Source organism: Staurois parvus, unplaced genomic scaffold (genome assembly GCF_062004578.1).
Source record: "Staurois parvus isolate SC_StPar_1 unplaced genomic scaffold, SC_StPar_1.0 ptg000565l, whole genome shotgun sequence".
Classification (NCBI taxonomy): Eukaryota; Metazoa; Chordata; class Amphibia; order Anura; family Ranidae; genus Staurois; species Staurois parvus.
In genome coordinates this window covers 17,501-37,556 of record NW_028318361.1, presented here as the reverse complement: position 1 = coordinate 37,556, position 20,056 = coordinate 17,501, and the positions used below count along the sequence as shown (strand labels likewise).

The window sequence follows — 20,056 nt, the reverse complement described above, 5'->3', positions numbered from 1 at the left end:
GGGGATGGAGCATGGCACGAAATCAGGTAAGTCTACATAGGAGAGGAATGCAGATTGGTATCTCTGGAAACTGTTTGTCAAGTCAAGGGGTACATATTATGTTTTCAGAAATGATATGTGTGCCTAGCAATATCAAGCTGAAGAAAATTTTAAAAAACGTATACGGGAGGGTGCTAGCAATGGTGTGATTTGTGGGGAAAGAAAAAGAATAGAGAAGAATAGGGAAATAGCAAAGAGAGGGAGATGGGGGGGGGGGAAAGGATCACAAGCAGGAGGTAACTAGGGATCCATCACCTTCTCATCTCAGAAATGCTGAAAGAATTTACTCTTTTATCAGGAGACCTTCCATCTCCAAATTATACTTGTACTGGATCGAAGTTCAATATACAAGTGTCCAAATGTTGGTTGGAAGCACATGGTTATAACACGTCCAATATGAGGCTGAACAGCACCAACCCCGAGTGTGTCGCGGTAAAGCAGGTTGTGGATGGAATATCGCAGATGACCTTTCATCGTCCATTGATGACCTCTGACTGTAACACTGATACTGCGGTGAGTTCTCCTGACTCGGTCTGACTGTTTGTTATACAAGAGAAGTAAAAACAGATACATTGGAGCATGTATCAATAATCAATACATACAGTCACTTAATACTGCGCTGATAGTTAGGTCAACTTGTTTCACAGAAGTGCTTCCTCAGGACCAGTCATACCCTTTTAAAGGAAAAGTAACTTGACTAAAGAGAAATATATTAGACTCAACAAAATCAACTTTTTAGACTGAATGTGATTGAAAATATATCTGTAGACATCTAACTCCCCCCTCCCCCTAGGTCCGTAGAAATAATGCGGGCCAGCGACAGCTCACAAGTTAGAGCAACAGAGCTGGATATCCGGCAAAATATACTTCACAGTAGTTATTCAATGGGTTTCCATGGCCGAGCAGCTACATCCAACTATTCCATCATCAAGTGCAATGCAAAGCGTCGGATGCCGAGGTGTAAAGCACACCGCCACTGGACTCTAGATCAGTGGAGATGTGTTCTCTGGAGTGACGAGTCACGCTTCTCTGTCTGGCAATCTGAATGACCTGTCTGAGTTTGGCAGTTGCCAGGAGAATGGTACTTGCTGGGCTGCATTATGGTGAGGGGTTGTTTTAGGCGTTAGCATACCAAGACATTTTGAACAATTTCATGCCCCCAACTTTGTGGGAAGAGTTTGGGGATGGCCCCCTCCTGTTCCAACATGACTGTGCACCAGTGCACAAAGCAAGGTCCATAAAGACATGGAGGAGCCAGTTTGGGGTGGAGGAACTTGACTGTCCTGCACAGAGTCCTGACCTCAACCCCATAGAACACCTTTGGGATGAATTAGAGCGGAGATTGCGAGCCAGGCCTCCTCCCCCGACATCAGTGCCTGACCTGACAAATGTGCTTCTGGAAGAATGGTCCAACCTTCCCATAGACACCCTCCTAAACCTTGTGGACGGCCTTCCCAGAAGAGTTGAAGCTGTTATAGCTGCAAAGGGCGGGGCCAACTCAATATTGAACCCTACGGACTAAGACTGGGTGGCCATTAATGGTCATGTGTGTGGAAAGGTGGGGCCAACTCAATATTGAACCCTACGGACTAAGACTGGGGGGCCATTAAAGGTCATGTGCATGGAAAGGGCGGGGCCAACTCAATATTGAACCCTACGGACTAAGACTGGGAGGTCATTAAAGGTCATGTGCGTGGAAAGGGCGGTGCCAACTCAATATTGAACCCTACGGACTAAGACTGGGGGGCCATTAAAGTTCATGCACATGTAAAGGCAGGTGGCCCAATACTTTCGGCAATATAGTGTACCTGGGCATGCTGACCTTAAAGTGTAAAGTTTTCAGGAAAGCATTCAACCAAGCAATCGCCTCAATAGGCCTCAGATCATCTACAATTACAGCAGGACAAAACCAGCTATTATTAAAACTTAGAACTTTAGAAAACTTTTCTTTAGAAAATCAGAAATTTCATGCATCTTGTAATCCAATAGTGCCAATATTGATTCAACCAATCAAGCCTTTAATTTCACCTCGTGTTGCTACAGAAAAGAATTTTCATGGCCAAGAATGTTCTTTTCTTTCTAGGTCACAGCTCATTTTCTCTCACAAACCTTGATCTAGGTATTTTTTCTTTATTTTTTAATTTTATTTTTTAATATTTCTTTATGTATCTTTTTTTTTTTACAAACATTTTTTCCCCTCTATGCCAGGAGTTAGAGAGATACAATGTATCTCTCTCCTCCATTCATAGAGAGAAAAAAAAACCACAAGGGAGCCGGGCTGTACAGTGACTGATCACTAGCCAATCAGAGGCTATCACAGCGATCATGTGACCTGGAATCGGAAGTCCCGGGTCCTGATTGTTAGAATGGGACTCGGGGCTCTCAGTGACACCGCGGTCTTTGTGCTGGGAGCGCGGGTTAAAAAATATATTTTTACATATATGCCTTTAGAAAATATATTTAAATTTACGTTTTTTAGAATACGTGTTCAAATATATTAGTGCAGGCCAATATATTGTAAATATAGGTCACATATATCATTTTCTAAATGTATTTCTCTTCCATGGGGGTGGTGCTGTGGTTGGGATTCAAACCAATGACCCCAGTACTGCCAGGCAGAAGTGCTAACCACTTAGCCACTGTGCTGCCTATGGTAATGATAGTATGGTAGTACCTGCTTGCTATTTGCAGATCACTGTATGGCGGGGAGTTTTCTGACCTCGTCTAATGGCTTATGTGCTTCCTCTCTCTACAGACTAATTCATCCCATATCACATACACAAATCAGCTGAATATTTTTGCCAAGACGGATCCACATAAAATCGCAGATGACTTTGTCATGAATATTTCCTGCAGTGAGCCGCTGAATGTGAATCCCAGCCCCAATGTGATACTCGGGTAATTAATATGACATCGCTTTGGTCTTCCAGAAATCTATGCTGGCTGTCTTTTTGGCTGGGTGTGAGGTGATTTTGACTCAATTCGTGGTCCAATTTGTGTTCCCATTATGTGTGACTTCGATGCAACTTTGGTTGCATTTTGTATGCGGTTTGCATATTCTACGGGGCCAACAGGCACTATAAATTACTCCAAAGTAGCACAGGACCCTTCCCAAAATTTGAATCGCAGCTTGTGACAGGAGTGACTTTGGGTGGAGGGCCCATGGAACCCAGCTCACTTTGGAGAGGTGGGGAGACTCCTGTCTCAGCTCCCCATATCCCTCTTATGTGTAAGTCACCCTGTGTTAGGGGTACAGGGTGATCTGTCCTAATATTGTGTAGACATGTCTAGGAGATAGGTGGGGTGGGGGTGTGGATTGTTTGGTGTTATGTAGTTGCATCCCATTGGTCTATTGTGTGTCTTGCTTTGGGAGCAAACTATTATGGGATTGTGACGGGAGTGACTTTGGGTGGGGGACCCATGGAACATAGCTCACTTTGGAAGGGTGGGGAGACCCCTGTCTCAGCTCCCCATGTGTAAGTCCCTCTTATCTGTAAGTCACCCTGTGCCTGTTAGGGGTGCAGGGTGAAATGTCCTGATATTGTGTAGACATGTATAGGTGGGGTGGGGGGTTGTTCATTGTTTAATGCCATGTGGTTGTAACCCATTGTTCTATTGCGTGTCTTGCTTGGGAGCAAACTATTATGGGATGTATGTGTTTGTGTATTGGCTTGGTGGGGGGTGTTTCCGGCAGCCCCCTGAGGGGACTGACTGCTGATGTGTTTCTTGTTACTGGGTGTGTATTGCCCCGCCCTGTGTATATATCTTGTCTCTGTGTTAAAATAAAGTAGTATATTTCCTGATTTAATACAAGACTGGTGCTGTCTAGTCTCGTATAGTCAGCGGTGGTGTCTGTGGATCTGTGTTTGGACAGGGAAGCGGGAGTATAACGGAAATACACAAGTGTAGCCGGGGTCCCGTTCTGTTACAGGGATGTATGTGTTTGTGTGTATTAGCTTAGTGGGGGGGGGGGGTGTCTCCAGCAGCCCTCCCTCCTGATGGGACCGTCTGCTGGAGTGAAGTTTGAATACCTGTGTGTCTCTTGTTACTAAATGTAGATTTACCCGCCCTGTGACATTATGCAGGGAGGGGGGGATTAGTCCCTTGAGTGTCTATATCTTGTATCTGTGTTCAAATAAACTAGTGTACTTTCTGGTTTACTTCAAATCTGTGGTGTCTGGTTGGTGTTCGGACGGGGAAGCGGTATTCTAACGGAAGTACTCAGCGCAGGCTGGGACTGCACTGCACTGCATTGATGTGAACGGCACCATTGGAAGCAATGTTATTTCCACTGCCATGCGATTCAGTGCAACCCAAGTCACGTCTGATATCACATCAGTGGAAACCAGATTGGATTCTATCACATACCCTTGCATGCGGTCATTTTGCAAACCTTCAAGTATCTTCCCTACAGTGGAAATTTCAATTTAAAGGTCTGTCTTTACTGGTTGAAGATCCTAATCTCTTCTTAAATATGGACACCGCATCGGCCTTGTGCCAGATGTTCATAAATTAGAAACAGGAGCTTAGATATAACTGACCCACATGGAAGAAAAATATATTTTAAATATACCTTAAAAATATTCTTACCAAATATATTGGCATATATTTGAAATACTACAATTTTGGTCGTATTCAATTTATTGAAAAAATATATTCCAATATATACATATATATATGTGTGTGTGTATATATATATACAGTATGGACACCGCATCGGCCTTGTGCCAGGTCTTAATAAATTAGAAACAAAAGCTTAGATATAACTGAGCTCACCTCTCGGAGGACACATGGGTGTAAGCCATCTGGGCCAAGTCTTCCCAACCCGCCCTGTCAGATGGAGAGGAAATGTCTCTGCAATAGAAGAGTCTTTATACCTCGTGTCTCCTCCCTTCCTTCTGCTTCAGTGCTGCAGCCTCCATGAGACTCTTTGATGCTGAGCGCTCCTGAGTGCCCCCCCGCTGGGCTGTGTGGTTCCTTCCTTCAACCCCTATGTCTCTGCTGAGTCCTGTAGTGACATCAGGGTCAGAGGAAGGAACCATGGCATGTGCCGGCAGACACAGACATCCCACACTTCTGGAAGAGTTGAACACTGAAGAGTCTGGTGGAGGCTGCAGCACAGGGACGGAGGAAAGGTAGGAGACATGGGCCGCCTGAGAGGGGAGTATGAAACTCTTCCATTGCAGGGATGTCACTTCTCAATTTTTTTTTCACCTAAATGACTTTTTTTTGTCTGTTCCTTAACCACTTGCCATCCACCCTATAGCAGAAGTACTGCTACAGGGTGGCACAGCTGCGCAAAATCACGCATATATACGCAATTTGCATTTCCAGATAGAGGGCGCGCACGCACGCTGCCCTACCGGGGCCGCTATTGGTGGCCTGGGATGTCAAACACGGGGTCCCGGCTGGCGATTCCCAGCCAGCACTTGACAATTGTTCGCGAAAGCTGACAGGGAGGAGACCTGTGTTGAACAACACAGATCTCTCTCCTGTCAGCGTGGACATGCTGCTTTGTATCTCTCTGCACAGAGAGATACAAAGCAGAATGTCTTCCAAGTAAAACACACACAACCAGGGGCAGACTGACGACTCATGGGGCCCCCGGGCAATAAGGGATCATGGGGCCCCTGTGTCCTTGCCCAAACTCAAAAAAGCCTATAAAAAAGGTATCAGGGGTATCTCATGGGGCCCCCTACTGACCAGGGGCCCTCGGGCAGTGCCCGAGTTTCCAAATGGTCAGTTCACCCCTGCACACAACACATAGTTAACCCTTTGATCGCCCCAGATGTTAACCCCTTCCTGCCCAATGCCATTAGTACGGTGTCAGAGCATTTTATTAGCCCTGATCACTGTATTGGTGTCACTGGGGATGTCAGTGGCAGTTAATCAGTCCCCCCCCAGTGTCAGAATGGCTGCCGCAATCCCGCTATAAGTCGCTGATTGCCGCCATTACTAGTATTAAAAAAAAATCCCAGTAAATATACCGCCATTTGTAGATGCTATAACTTTCACATAATACGATTAATTTGCAAGTATTGGGATTTTTTTTTTAGCAAAGACACGGAGCAGAATATATTTTGGCCTAAATTTATGACGAAATTCGATTTTTAAATTTCTTGTACTAGACATGTTTTCTAGCAAAAAATCAAAAATATTGTTTTTTTTTTCAAAATTGTTTATTTTTGTTTATAGCGCAAAAAATAAAAAAAACAAAAAATCACAGGTGATGAAATAGCACTGAAACAAAGCTCTATTTTTTTTTTCTAGCAAAGACACGGAGCAGAATACGTTTTGGCCTAAATTTATAACAAAATTAGATTTTATTAGATTTTTTTTACTGGACATGTTTTCTAACAAAAGGTCAAAAATATTGTTTTTTTTTACCAAAATTGTCAGTTCTTTTTTTTTATAGCACAAAAACTAAAAACCTAACAGATGATGAAATACCATCGAAACAAAGCTTTATTTTTTTTTTTTAGCAAAGACACGGAGCAGAATACATCTTGACCCAAATTTAACGAAATTAGATTTTTAAAAGTTTTTTACTGGACATGTTTTTTAGCAAAAAGTAAAAAATATTGTTTTTTTTTAATTTTCTTTTTTTGTTTATAGCGCAAAAAATGAAAACTCACAGGTGATGAAATACCACCAAAACAAAGCTCTATTTCTGGTAAAAAAAAAGGACATAAATTTAATTTATGTACAGCATTGCATGACTGCGCAATTGTCAGTTGTAAGTAATGCAGCGCCATATTGCAAAAAAAATGGCCTGGTTGGGAAGGGGGGGGGGGGGAATTCTCTGGAGGGGTTAAAAATATTAGTTTGAAAGCCTTTGTGTTGCGTATCAGCTTCACCTCCTCCACCCAGTATACTCAGAGTTGAAGAAGACATTTAATAGGTTTTCTCTTTCTGTATCCTCAGTTCAAATATTTCCGTTCTGCGTACTAATAACATAGACGCATGCCCACGTACCTACAAGGGGTTCTAGGTAGGTAACCTTTTGTTGTATGTTTATTTTCCAGGACCGTCGTATTAAACAACCTTATAGCAGATGGAAGGTATTCAGTCTCCATGTTGGCCTACAAAGACAACCAATTTATTACCCTTGTCTCAGACTCCGCCCCCCTGTATGTAGAAGATATTATCTACATCTCAGTGGTCGTACCGGATCTGGATGCCAAAACTTTAAACCTCAAAGTGGTGAATATTTATGCCTCTCCTGAAAACTCAAGCTCCACCAAGTACTATCTTCTTTGGAACGGGTAAGTACACAGTACATTTTGACTGCAGCAATGATTCACTGAATGCCCAGAACAATATATCACCCTAACCACTTATGTAACACTGTGCCTTTATTATTGGCAGATCGGCAGCCATTAGTTTACCCCAAGACCATTTATAAATGGCGCCGGGTAAATAACCATTGTGTGGCTGATCAACTGGGTGATCATGAGATGGCTGGATACACAGAGATACTACTCAGCTGATCCAAGGGACTGAATACCATGTGATCACTGTGATTGGTCATCACATATAATACATATAGTATAATGATATTTTATAAATATATATATATATATATATATAAATTATATTTATATATATATATATATATATATATATATATATACAGTCATGGCCGAAATTGTTGGCACCCTTGATATTTTTCCTGAAAATCAAGTATTTCACACAAAAAAGGTATTGCATTAACACATGTTTTGCTATACACATGTTTATTCCCTTTGTATGTATTGGAACAAATATAAAACAGAGGCAGAAAAGCAAATATGACATAATGTCACACAAAACCCCAAAAATGGGCTGGACAAAAGTATTGGCACCCTTAACTTAATATTTGGTTGCACACCCTTTGGAAAACATAACTGAAATCAGTCGCTTCCTATAACCATCAATAAGCTTCTGACACCTCTCACCCGGAATTTTGGACCACTCTTCCTTTGCAAACAGCTCCAGGTCTCTCTTATTGGAAGGACACCTTTTCCCAACAGCAATTTTAAGATCTCTCCACAGGTGTTCAATGGGATTTAGATCTGGGCTCATTGCTGGCCACTTCAGAACTCTCCAGCGCTTCTTTGCCATCCATTTCTGAGTGCTTTTTGACGTATGTTTGGGGTCATTGTCCTGCTGGAAGACCCAGGATCTTGGACGCAAACCCAGCTTTCTGACACTGGGCCCTACAGTGCGACCCAAAATCCTTTGGTAATCCTCAGATTTCATGATGCCTTGCACACAGTCAAGGCACCCAGTGCCAGAGGCAGCAAAACAACCCCAAAACATCATTGAACCTCCACCATATTTTACCGTAGGTACTGTGTTTTGTTCTTTGTAGGCCTCATTCCGTTTTCGGTAAACAGTAGAATGATGTGCTTTACCGAAAAGCTCTATCTTGGTCTCATCTGTCCACAAGACGTTTTCCCAGAAGGCTTTTGGCTTACTCAAGTACATTTTGGCAAACTGTAGTCTTGCTTTTTTATGTCTCTGTGTCAGCAGTGGGGTCCTCCTGGGTCTCCTGCCATAGCGTTTCATTTCATTTAAATGTCGACGGATAGTTCGCGCTGACACTGATGCTCCCTGAGCCTGCAGGACAGCTTGAATGTCTTTGGAACATGTTTGGGGCTGCTTATCCACCATCCGGACTATTCTGCGTTGCAATCTTTCATCAATTTTCCTCATCCGTCCACGACCAGGGAGATTAGCTACAGTGCCATGGGTTGCAAACTTCTTGATAATGTTGCGCACTGTGGACAAAGGCAAATCTAGTTCTCTGGAGATGGACTTGTAACCTTGAGATTGTTGATATTTTGCCACAATTTTGGTTCTCAGGTCCTCAGACAGTTCTCGTCTCCTCTTTCTGTTGTCCATGCTTAGTGTGGCACAGACAGACACACAATGCAAAGGTTAAGTGAACGTCTCTCCTTTTTATCTGCTTTCAGGTGTGATTTCTATATTGCCCACACCTGTTACTTGCCCCAGGTGAGTTTACAGGAGCATCACATGCTTGTAACATTCTTATTTATCCGCAGTTGTGAAAGGGTGCCAATACTTTTGTCCAGCCCATTTTTGGAGGTTTGTGTGACATTATGTCGAATTTGCTTTCTTTCCTCCCTTTTTTTGTTTTGTCCCAATACACACAAAGGGAATAAACATGTGTATAGCAAAACATGTGTTAATGCAATACGTTTCGTGAGAAATACATGATTTCCTGGAGAAATATCAAGGGTGCCAACAATTTCGGCCATGACTGTATACATATATACAGTGGGGATCGAAAGTTTGGGCACCCCAGCTAAAAATTTGTATTAATGTGCATAAAGAAGCCAAGGAAAGATGGAAAAATCTCCAAAAGGCATCAAATTTTTTATGTTTTCTGTTATTTTGAAAGTGTAAATGATGGAAATAAAATCTAACTTTTGTTGATATATTATAAGAATGTCTAATCTGTAATTTGATGCCTTTTGGAGATTTTTCCATCTTTCCTTGGCTTCTTTATGCACATTAATACAAATTTTTAGCTGGGGTGCCCAAACTTTCGATCCCCACTGTGTGTGTGTGTGTGTGTGTGTGTGTATATATATATATATATATATATTTATTTATTATATTTATATATATTTACTGTGTGTATATATATATATATATATATATATATATATATATATATACAGTAAATATATATAAATATAATAAATATATATATATATATATATATATATATATACACAGTAAATATATATAAATATATATATATATATATTTTTTTTTTTCTTTTTTCTTTTTTTCATTTTTTTTTTTTTAAATTACAGGTACTTATATAGCGCCATCAATTTACGCAGTGCTTTACATATATATTGTACATTCACATCAGTCCCTAACCCTCAAGGGGCGTACAATCTAAGGTCCCTAACTCACATTCATACATACACATACTAGGGACAATATAGACAGGAGCCAGTTCACCTCTCAGCGTGTCTTTGGAGTGTGGGAGGAAACCCACACAGGCACAGGGAGAACATGCAAACTCCAGCCAGGAGGAGCCGGGTTGGGATTCGAACCAACAGCTTGAGTACTGCCAGGCGGAAGTGCCCATGAACTTATGCGCTGTTTGGCTATAATGTTTGTAAATAATATAATGAAGGCATCAGATACTGTATATTCAAATGAATGCATGCCATGTTTTGTTAAGCTGTATCTATACACTGTATAAAATAATGAATACTTGCCATGTTTATTTTCAACTCTAATTTATATGTATAATACAGGGTTTCTCAACCAGGGTTCCATGGAACCTTCAGGTTCCTCCAAAGGTTGCCAGGGGTTCCTTGAGCAATGAGCAGTATCCACCTCTCAGATTTCACTGACACCATTGATATTTTTAGCTATCTATAATGGGGGAATTCTTCCCACCGACCACAAGTGTGAGGAGCATTCTTCCCACCGACCACAAGTGTGAGGAGCATTCTTCCCACCGACCACAAGTGTGAGGAGCATTCTTCCCACCGACCACAAGTGTGAGGAGCATTCTTCCCAATGACCACAAGTGTGAGGAGCATTCTTCCCACCGACCACAAATGTGAGGAGCATTCTTCCCAATGACCACAAGTGTGAGGAGCATTCTTCCCACCGACCACAAGTGTGAGGAGCATTCTTCCCAATGACAACAAGTATGAGGAGCATTCTTCTCAGTGACCACAAGTGTGAGGAGCATTCTTCCCAATGACCACCAGTGTGAGGAGCATTCTTCCCACTGACCACAAGTATGAGGAGCATTCTTTCCACTGACCACCAGTGTGAGGAGCATTCTTCCCAATGACCACAAGTATGAGGAGCATTCTTCCCAATGACCACAAGTGTGAGGAGCATTCTTCCCAATGACCACAAGTGTGAGGAGCATTCTTCTCACCGACCACAAGTGTGAGGAACATTCTTCCCAATGACCACAAGTGTGAGAACGGATATAGTGAAGGCGGGGTCCGGGGAGAGCGGATATAGTGAATGCGGGGTCCGGGGAGAGCGGATATAGTGAATGCGGGGTCTGGGGAGAGCGGATATAGTGAATGCGGGGTCCGGGGAGAGCGGATATAGTGAATGCGGGGTCCGGGGAGAGGATATAGTGAATGCGGGGTCCGGGGAGAGCGGATATAGTGAATGCGGGGTCCGAGCAGAGAGGATATAGTGAATGCAGGGTCCGGGGAGAGCAGATATAGTGAATGCGGGGTCCTGGGAGAGCGGATATAGTTAATGCAGGGTCCGGGGAGAGCGGATATAGTTAATGCGGGGTCCAGGGAGAGCAGATATAGTGAATGCGGGGTCCGGGGAGAGAGGATATAGTTAATGCGGGGTCCAGGGAGAGCAGATATAGTGAATGCGGGGTCCGGGGAGAGCGGATATAGGGAATGCAGGGTCCGGGGAGAGCGGATATAGGGAATGCAGGGTCTGGGGAGAGCAGATATAGTGAATGCGGGGTCCGGGAAGAGTGGATATAGTGAATGCAGGGTCCTGGGAGAGCTGATGTAGTGAATGCGGGGTCCGGGGAGAGTGGATATAGTGAATGCAGGGTCCGGGGAGAGCAGATATAGTGAATGCGGGGTCCTGGGAGAGCGGATATAGTTAATGCAGGGTCCGGGGAGAGCGGATATAGTTAATGCGGGGTCCAGGGAGAGCAGATATAGTGAATGCGGGGTCCGGGGAGAGAGGATATAGTTAATGCGGGGTCCAGGGAGAGCAGATATAGTGAATGCGGGGTCCGGGGAGAGCGGATATAGGGAATGCAGGGTCCGGGGAGAGCGGATATAGGGAATGCAGGGTCTGGGGAGAGCAGATATAGTGAATGCGGGGTCCGGGAAGAGTGGATATAGTGAATGCAGGGTCCTGGGAGAGCTGATGTAGTGAATGCGGGGTCCGGGGAGAGTGGATATAGTGAATGCAGGGTCCGGGGAGAGCTGATGTAGTGAATGCGGGGTCCAGGGAGAGCAGATATAGTGAATGCGGGGTCCGGGGAGAGCAGATATAGTGAATGCAGGGTCCGGGGAGAGTGGATATAGTGAATGCAGGGTCCGGGGAGAGTGGATATAGTGAATGCAGGGTCCGGGGAGAGTGGATATAGTGAATGCAAGGTTCGGGTTTAAAGTAAATGAAAAATGATGAAAGATTTCTGTATTCCAGGTGCCCAGTTATTGAAAAATCTGATGACGAGCTAACAGTGGAAAGTAATGGAGTCGGCACTGAAGCTCGGTTTGCTATGAAAGTCTTCAAGATCGCCAGTTCTTACACCATTTATCTCTTCGCGGAAGTTGTACTCTGCGTTAGCAATTGTAACTCGGTAAGACTCAACATACAAATGGAGGGTGTTCTGTGATTTCTTGCCTGTAGAAGCAGTCAGGGCTACATTAGCCATTTGGGCAAACAGTCAGCTGCCCAACTGGCCCAATGGAACTTTGGTGGTCCGATAATGAAGTACATATGACAATCCCTCATTCCTCCTGGTGACCAGACTTCAGATCTTAGTGACCTGGCTGTATGTTAGTGATGGGCTCAGGGGCGGACTGACCATTCGAGCATTCGGGCACTGCCCGAGGGCCCGGGGTCAGTAGGGGGCCCCATAAAATGCCCCTGGTACCTTTTATAGCCTTTTTGGGTGTACTTTGAGTGTGGGCAAGGACAAAGGGGCCCCATGATCCCCTACTGTCCTCCTCCTTCTCTGCATGGCAACTGCCATAACAGCGACTCCGGTGCAGGGAGGCCAAACTACTTGTCTACAAAGTCACATTTTTGATCATAGCATGGCTTTAATACGATGGAAGTGTTTATGGACATGCACACCACCAAGCTTAAAGATGCCAGCTTCCCTAGCTGTTTTTGTAAACCAAGTAGGCAGAACATTGCTGTGTGTAAAGAGCAGGATGAGCATGAAAGCTGTATTAATGGCCAACTTCACACAAAACAGTTGAATTAAATCACATGCTGGCTTCTGATATTGAGATCCCACCACCAGAACTCACAGTTCTGCTCATCTGCTGCAGCCATAACATAAAATAAGCATAAGCTTGGGTTCTACCCAATCCCAATCTAATCCCTAACAAAGCCAGTTGATGGTGTCATGCAGTCCTGAGACAATACAGAATAAATAGGTCATTAGGGAATATGGCTTACAGAGACTGAAACCAATGTGGAGGGGGAAATGCAAACTATTCCTGGGAAGTCTCACCATTGGAGTGATGGAAGAACCTGGTGCGCCCGCATACTCCACTGTTTCCATTGTAGGGACAACACAGATAAAAGAACACAAAATGAGACAATATAGAACAAATAGGTGATTGGGGAATATGGCTTAGAGAGACTGAACACCAATGTGGAGGGGAAATGTAAACTATTCCAGGGAAGTCTCACCATTGGAGTGATGGAAGAACCTGGTGCGCCCGCATCCTCCACTGTTTCCATTGTGGGAATAACACAGATAAAGGAACATGAAGGGACGTTGTGACTTTAGCATAGCTGTGGTGTTTCTTGGATACAATTTGCAGTTCCTTCATCGATTTCACTTGTCTGGAAGTTCTGTTGAATTACTTTCATTTCCTTACAGACCTGCAGCTCTCAATCCAGATCAGAAGTTGCCCAGCCAATTGCAGGAAGGGTCGGAATCTTTTTGGGTGCAGGTAAGTCATCTCCTGTTCACCATTATGTTACAGTAATTATACGTCTTCCTTCAGTCACTTGCTTGCTATTAAAGCCCAACTGCAGACAAAACTGCATTTTTTTTTGGAAAATGCAGGAAAAGGGTTAATGGTTCTGTCAAGTATTAACTGCTGTCTTTGTTCCCTTTGGGGGGAATTTAACCTCATTTCCTGTTCAGTCTGATACCTGTCACCTGACCAGGAAGTAAGGAGAAATGTCCTAGGGCACAGGTGTCAAACAGTTGGCAATCCAGCTGTTGCCAAACTACAATTCCCATGAGGCATTGCAAGATTGACAGTTATCAGCATGACTCCAAAAACCAGACTCATGATGGGACTTGTAGTTTACAACAGCTGGAGGGCCACCAGTTTAACACCCCTGTCCTAGGGGGATAAAGCAATGAAAAACTGCAGAGGGTCTAACCCTTCACCATTCAAATGGGAAAAAAAAATGTTTTAATGCTCGGTGTGTCCCGTATATTTAAAAGATCAAAATGGGAGCAAAGTGCCCATTGTTAGGGATTATTGTCGGGGCTTACAGATGTTTCAACGTCTACGTTCAACACAACACAATTATTTCATCCTACAATGAATGTGAATGTCATACGATATATCCAGAAGAATGAGTCTCAGTCTGGTTGAGGTCTCCAATTAACAGATATGGTTTTTTTTTAGTTCCAGATGATTACTACAAATATGATGGCAATTCTGCTAGCGGTAAGTAAATTGTTGCATTGAGAATTTTATTGGTTTAAATTGTTGTGACTAAACGTGTTCAACCCCTTTACAGCAACCATACCCTTATATATGGGGGAAGGGCAGGTGGATTGTAACATCCATTCTCTGCATACCTGTATATACGTTGCTGTCTTGGTCTAGGGAGCGTTCCATATGGGGGAAGGGCAGGTGGATCGTAACATCCATCCTCTGCATACCTGTATATATGTTGCTGTCTTGGTCTAGGGAGCGTTCCATCTGCGCCCCAAAATTGTAACTGAGCTTTCTCCGACAACTCCTAGTGAGCTACTAGCCAGAGCTGTGGATAGGGGGTACCACCAGTCCTTTTGTATGGGGTCAAGACCCCCAGGGGGGCCCAGGCAGCTGGGTGAGTTGGATTTGGGCAGGGAGGGTTGTTGGTATGTTGGAGGGGTTGCAATTACTGTAACTGATCCCCGGTATGGCGCTCAGCAGATGAAAGCTGGTTGATTCTCCTCTCCCTCCTGCAGGCTTTCAGCTTCTACAGAGGGAGCCATACAGGGGATTGGTTCCAGTAATTGCCCCCCCCCCCCACTGCACCCATCATCCTTTCTGTACACTACAGGTTTCCCCTGCTGCCAAGGCCCCCCTAATCCCACAGTGCTGCCAGCTTCCCTCCTCTCATTCCCACCGGCTGCTGCAAGCACACAGTAGGATCCTTCAGGATGGAGAGTGGGGGAAAGGTCTGGTAAATATGTCACATTTACCAGCCCCTTCCTTTCCTGAATGAACAGAATGAGTGATCAGTACCAATCACTCACTGTGTTTATTCATAGCTGACGCATAGTAAACTGTGTTTTTGGGGGGCGGGGCACTATCAGGTTGACTGCATGGGGCCCCGTTATTGCTAACGTTATTGAAAACATCTAAATACACAGGTAAAAAAGATTGAAAAAGATATGGGAGCATTTGCAGATTCCTGTCACTGGTCACAGAATAATAACCCCCCCATAGAGATGTAACATTTTTAAATTTTTCCCCATTTCATCTGCCTAATTTCAACAATGACCATTGCTAATTATTAGAGATGAGCGAATCAAACCAGGCGAACCGTAATTCGATACGAATTTCAGGAAAAATTAGATTCGCGGCGAATCCGAATATTTGCCTACTTCGGGTGCGCGAATCGGATTTTTCCCGATCAGCCGGCAAAAGTGTCCCTGCAGAGAGCTCCGCTATTTCTGACAGTTCTCTGACAGAAGGAACACATGTACAGCGGTTGAAACATTGTATCTATTAGTTTCCATTTAGGATACAGATGTTTCAACCGCTGTACATGTGAAGGAGCTGTCAGAGAACTGTCAGAAATAGAGGAACTCTGCACATACACTTTTTGCCGGTTTGGAATTCTTATTTTCATCCTACTTCTTCTTCTTCTTCTTCTTCTTCATCCTCATCCTCATCCTCAGAAGAAGAAGAAGAGGATGAGGATGAGGATGAAGAAGAAGAAGAAGTAGGATGAAAATAAGAATAATTCCAAGCCGGCAAAAAGTGTATCTGCAGAGCTCCTCTATTCTGCAGATACACTTAGAGGAGCTCTGCAGATACACTTTTTGCCGGCTTGGAATTATTCTTATTTTCATCCTACTTCTTCTTCTTCTTCTTCCTCATCCTCATCCTCAGAAGAAGAAGAAGAGGATGAGGATGAAGAAGAAGAAGAAGAAGTAGGATGAAAATAAGAAGAATTCCAAGCCGGCAAAAAGTGTATCTGCAGAGCTCCTCTAAGTGTATCTGCAGAGCTCCGCTATTTCTGACAGTTCTGGGACATTCACTCCATACAGCGGTTGAAACATTGTATCTATTTGTTTCCATAAATGGATCCATTTATGGAAACAAATAGATACAATGTTTCAACCGCTGTATGGAGTGAATGTCCCAGAACTGTCAGAAATAGACAGAAACTGTCACAGAACTGTCCTTCTTCTCATCCTTCTCCTTCTTCTCATCCTTCTTCTCATCCTTCTCCTTCTTCTCATCCTTCTCCTTCTTCTCATCCTTCTTCTCATCCTTCTCCTTCTTCTCATCCTTCTTCTCATCCTTCTCCTTCTTCTCATCCTTCTTCTCATCCTTCTTCTCATCCTTCTCCTTCTTCTCATCCTTCTCCTTCTTCTCATCCTTCTCCTTCTCCTACTTCTCATCCTTCTCCTTCTTCTCATCCTTCTCCTTCTCCTTCTTCTCATCCTTCTCCTTCTCCTTCTTCTCATCCTTCTCCTTCTCCTTCTTCTCATCCTTCTCCTTCTTCTCATCCTTCTTCTCATCCTTCTCCTTCTTCTCATCCTTCTCCTTCTTCTCATCCTTCTCTTTCTTCTCATCCTTCTTCTTCTCATCCTTCTCCTTCTTCTCATCCTTCTTCTCATCCTTCTCCTTCTTCTCATCCTTCTTCTCATCCTTCTCCTTCTTCTCATCCTTCTCCTTCTTCTCATCCTTCTCCTTCTCTTTCTTCTCATCCTTCTCCTTCTTCTCATCCTTCTCCTTCTCCATCTTCTCATCCTTCTCCTTCTCCTTCTTCTCATCCTTCTCCTTCTCCTTCTTCTCATCCTTCTCCTTCTTCTCATCCTTCTCCTTCTTCTCATCCTTCTCCTTCTCCTTCTTCTCATCCTTCTCCTTCTTCTCATCCTTCTCCTTCTTCTCATCCTTCTCCTTCTCCTTCTCCTTCTCCTTCTCCTTCCTCATCTCCAAGGGCATTTAAATTAAAGGTACAGTGTTCTGCACTCATTTAAAGGCTCTCTGAAGCCTAGAAACCCTTTTTATAAGTTAACTTTGTAGCGAATAAATTCGCATCGAATCAAATTTCTTCCTGAAATTCGCCGAATCAGCCGAATCGAATTTTTGAAAAATTCGCTCATCTCTACTAATTATTATTATCCATCCATATATTTCTATGCATACATTTGGTATGTATCTAAATATTTATTGATATTAGTTTTATTACAAAAGCATAGTTATAGTGTTATCAGCACTGACTGAGACTTTCAATTAGAGAGAGACAGTCTGAAGGCAAACAGCTTCTGTTGTACTGTCTTTAGAAAATGTATAATTCCCTTTAATACCAACATCATAGATGTATGTCCTGTATAAAATGTTTTATATATATATATATATAGATAGATAGATAGATATTATTTTTTTATTAGTTAGTTATTGCTGTCTGTGACCTCAATGAACAGATTTCCCTTCATTTCATATCTGTTCAATGTGACTAAAGGGGGAATTTCTCCATCCAGCCAAAACTTTTTTAGCTTTGGAAGGAGTTGGACAGGATCCCTTTTTGGGCTTTTATTGCTATTCTGAGATGTGTTAGAGAAATTTCCTCTTACTTCCTCGCCCAATGACAATGGTTTGACCAGAGAGGCATCAAATCTCCAACATCAACACAGACAGAAAAAAAATGCTTTAGTTAAATAGAAGGGGGGGGGGGGGGGAATCCCTACCTATTTTTTTGTTTGTTTATTGCTGTCTGAGTCCTTGTTGCAGATTTCCCCTCACTTCCCATTTGGTAAAACCAATGTCACCACAACAGTAAATGAGGGTAAATCCCCATAATGGTGCCTTAATAGCAGTAACACTGATGGGGGTTTTATTTTTTTTACCCACATATTAAAGACAAACATTTTGGTTGGACAAACACTTTACATTCTTGCAATGTCACAATCTGGTATGAAAGTTGGCTTTCATCAGACTGCAGCTACAATGAAAACATAGGACTGTACATGAACAGAAGATCTTCCATAAAAAGATAAAGCCCTTCCCGCTCCGTTCCTGATATCTCTTGTGTTTTGTTCCAGGTTTCTCCATGCCTTGGACTTTCTCTGCTCTGATCTTCTCCTGGATCTTGGTGAAGCTGATGTAACCCCTCTGAGAACCAACCATCCTGGGCACCATGAAGCTTTCCTGTAACGTCTACCCCAATGCTCCCAGCAGAGGAATGTTTTGAAGGAATCTTTTATCTAAATATTTTTCCATTGGCTGCATCCAGGACTGCTTAGGCAGCCACCTTAGGGTGCCAGGATTGGGGGGGGGGATCAAAATGCAAATCCCCAGCCACTTGGTGCAAAATTCCAAAATGCACTTTCGCCTGTACAGACAAAAGTCCTTGCACCTGCCCTGCCTGCATAATATAAAATGCTACCTAAAATAATCTTGCTGCCATTTATCCTGATTATGTCTCATGGATCACCACTGATGTCCTGCTATTTTGGTGTAGAGGTGCCTGTTCTGTCAGGGTTTCTATGATTTTAAAGTAAAAAATATAATTTTTGAGGGAAACTGGACTGGACTTCAGATAGGCCAAGATGAATGTGTTACATGAATGGTTACTTTTCTCTGAGTTTTATAAACCTGAAGAGTTTGTTCTACTAATGGAGTTGAGTAGGAGACCCACAAATCTATGGATACCCATGCACCAAGGACACTGATCATTGGTCAGACAATGGTAGATGAAATAGATTAACTGAAAGCCAATCAGTTTATATCTCGGAATACACTGGTTTAGATACGCAGCTGGCCTAGATATGACTCTTTCTGTAGAATGTCCGTTTCTCGCATTGTCAGTCATTAAAGCGGAATTCCACTCGACCTATCAAAAAATAAAAGTCAGCAGCTACAAAATCTGCCTCTCACAAAAAAACAGCCTCTCACCTATCCCTCGGTGGTGTGTCCCCCTCAGCTCGTTTCACCAGCTGTCCTGTATTTCAGGAAGCCGGCATCTTCAGTGTGGGCACCCGGCTGTGATAGCTTGTGGCTTCACAGCCGGGTACCCACTTCACATGAGCGAGTAGTGCTGCGCTTCGTGAATGGTCCTGTAGTCTTCTGGGACTTGTCACATGTCCCAAAAGACTACATGGAGGGAGGGAGGACACCTTCTGTTTCCGATCAGAAGTGGGAGCGGGTACCTGTCAAATTTGGGTACCCACTTCCCCCGTTCCCCAAAGGTGCCAATCCTTAATGGGGATGGTCCTTAAAGCAGAACTTCCCCTTTTGGGTGGAGCTCCACTTTAATGTATACATAAATTGAAAAGTTATTTAACCTTTTTATAGTCTTTTCCAAACGTGTCCCCCAAAAAAAAGTTTTCCAAAAGGTAACATTCTGGTATGCTCCTACAAGATTTTTTGAAATAAAGGAAAATAAGTCAAGTTATATGTTTCATTATTTTCCTAAAACACAACACTTTTTAATTTTGGGGACACTGTTGGAAATGACTATAAAAGGTTAAATCACTTTTCAATTTATGCATACACAAGGCATCCTACTATCAAAAATGACTCAATCATGATATAAAGCAAATTGCCATGTCTATGTTTTACTGTAAAACCTTTAATTAGGATTGCACTGATACCATTTACACCGATACACCAGTACAGCAAGTACGAGTAGTGATACTTTTTTTTTATACTCACCGACAACTCATGGGGCCCCCAGGCAATAGGGGATCATGGGGCCCCTGTGTCCTTGCCAAAACTCAAAAAAGCCTATGAAAAAGGTACCAGGGGCCTCTCATGCGGCCCCCTACTGACCCCGGGCCCTCGGGCAGTGCCAGAGTTTCCAAATGGTCAGTCCGCCCCTGCTC

At 43.3% G+C, this 20,056-nt stretch overlaps 1 protein-coding gene across 2 annotated transcripts in view; it reads left to right on the top strand.

The window, feature by feature from the left end:
- The window catches only part of LOC149450670 (pancreatic secretory granule membrane major glycoprotein GP2-like), a 39,845-nt gene that overhangs the window by 18,859 nt on the left and 930 nt on the right, over nt 1-20,056 (top strand). For both annotated transcript variants that reach the window (XM_089691606.1, XM_089691608.1), the window contains exons 4-10: nt 338-552; nt 2,795-2,937; nt 7,065-7,304; nt 12,226-12,382; nt 13,643-13,715; nt 14,409-14,450; nt 18,275-20,056. The exon at nt 18,275-20,056 is cut by the window's right edge and continues 930 nt beyond it. In XM_089691606.1, coding sequence (XP_089547732.1) covers nt 338-552; nt 2,795-2,937; nt 7,065-7,304; nt 12,226-12,382; nt 13,643-13,715; nt 14,409-14,450; nt 18,275-18,339 — 935 coding nt within the window. In that variant the 3' untranslated portion in view covers nt 18,340-20,056. The remainder of the gene's footprint in view (nt 1-337; nt 553-2,794; nt 2,938-7,064; nt 7,305-12,225; nt 12,383-13,642; nt 13,716-14,408; nt 14,451-18,274) is intronic.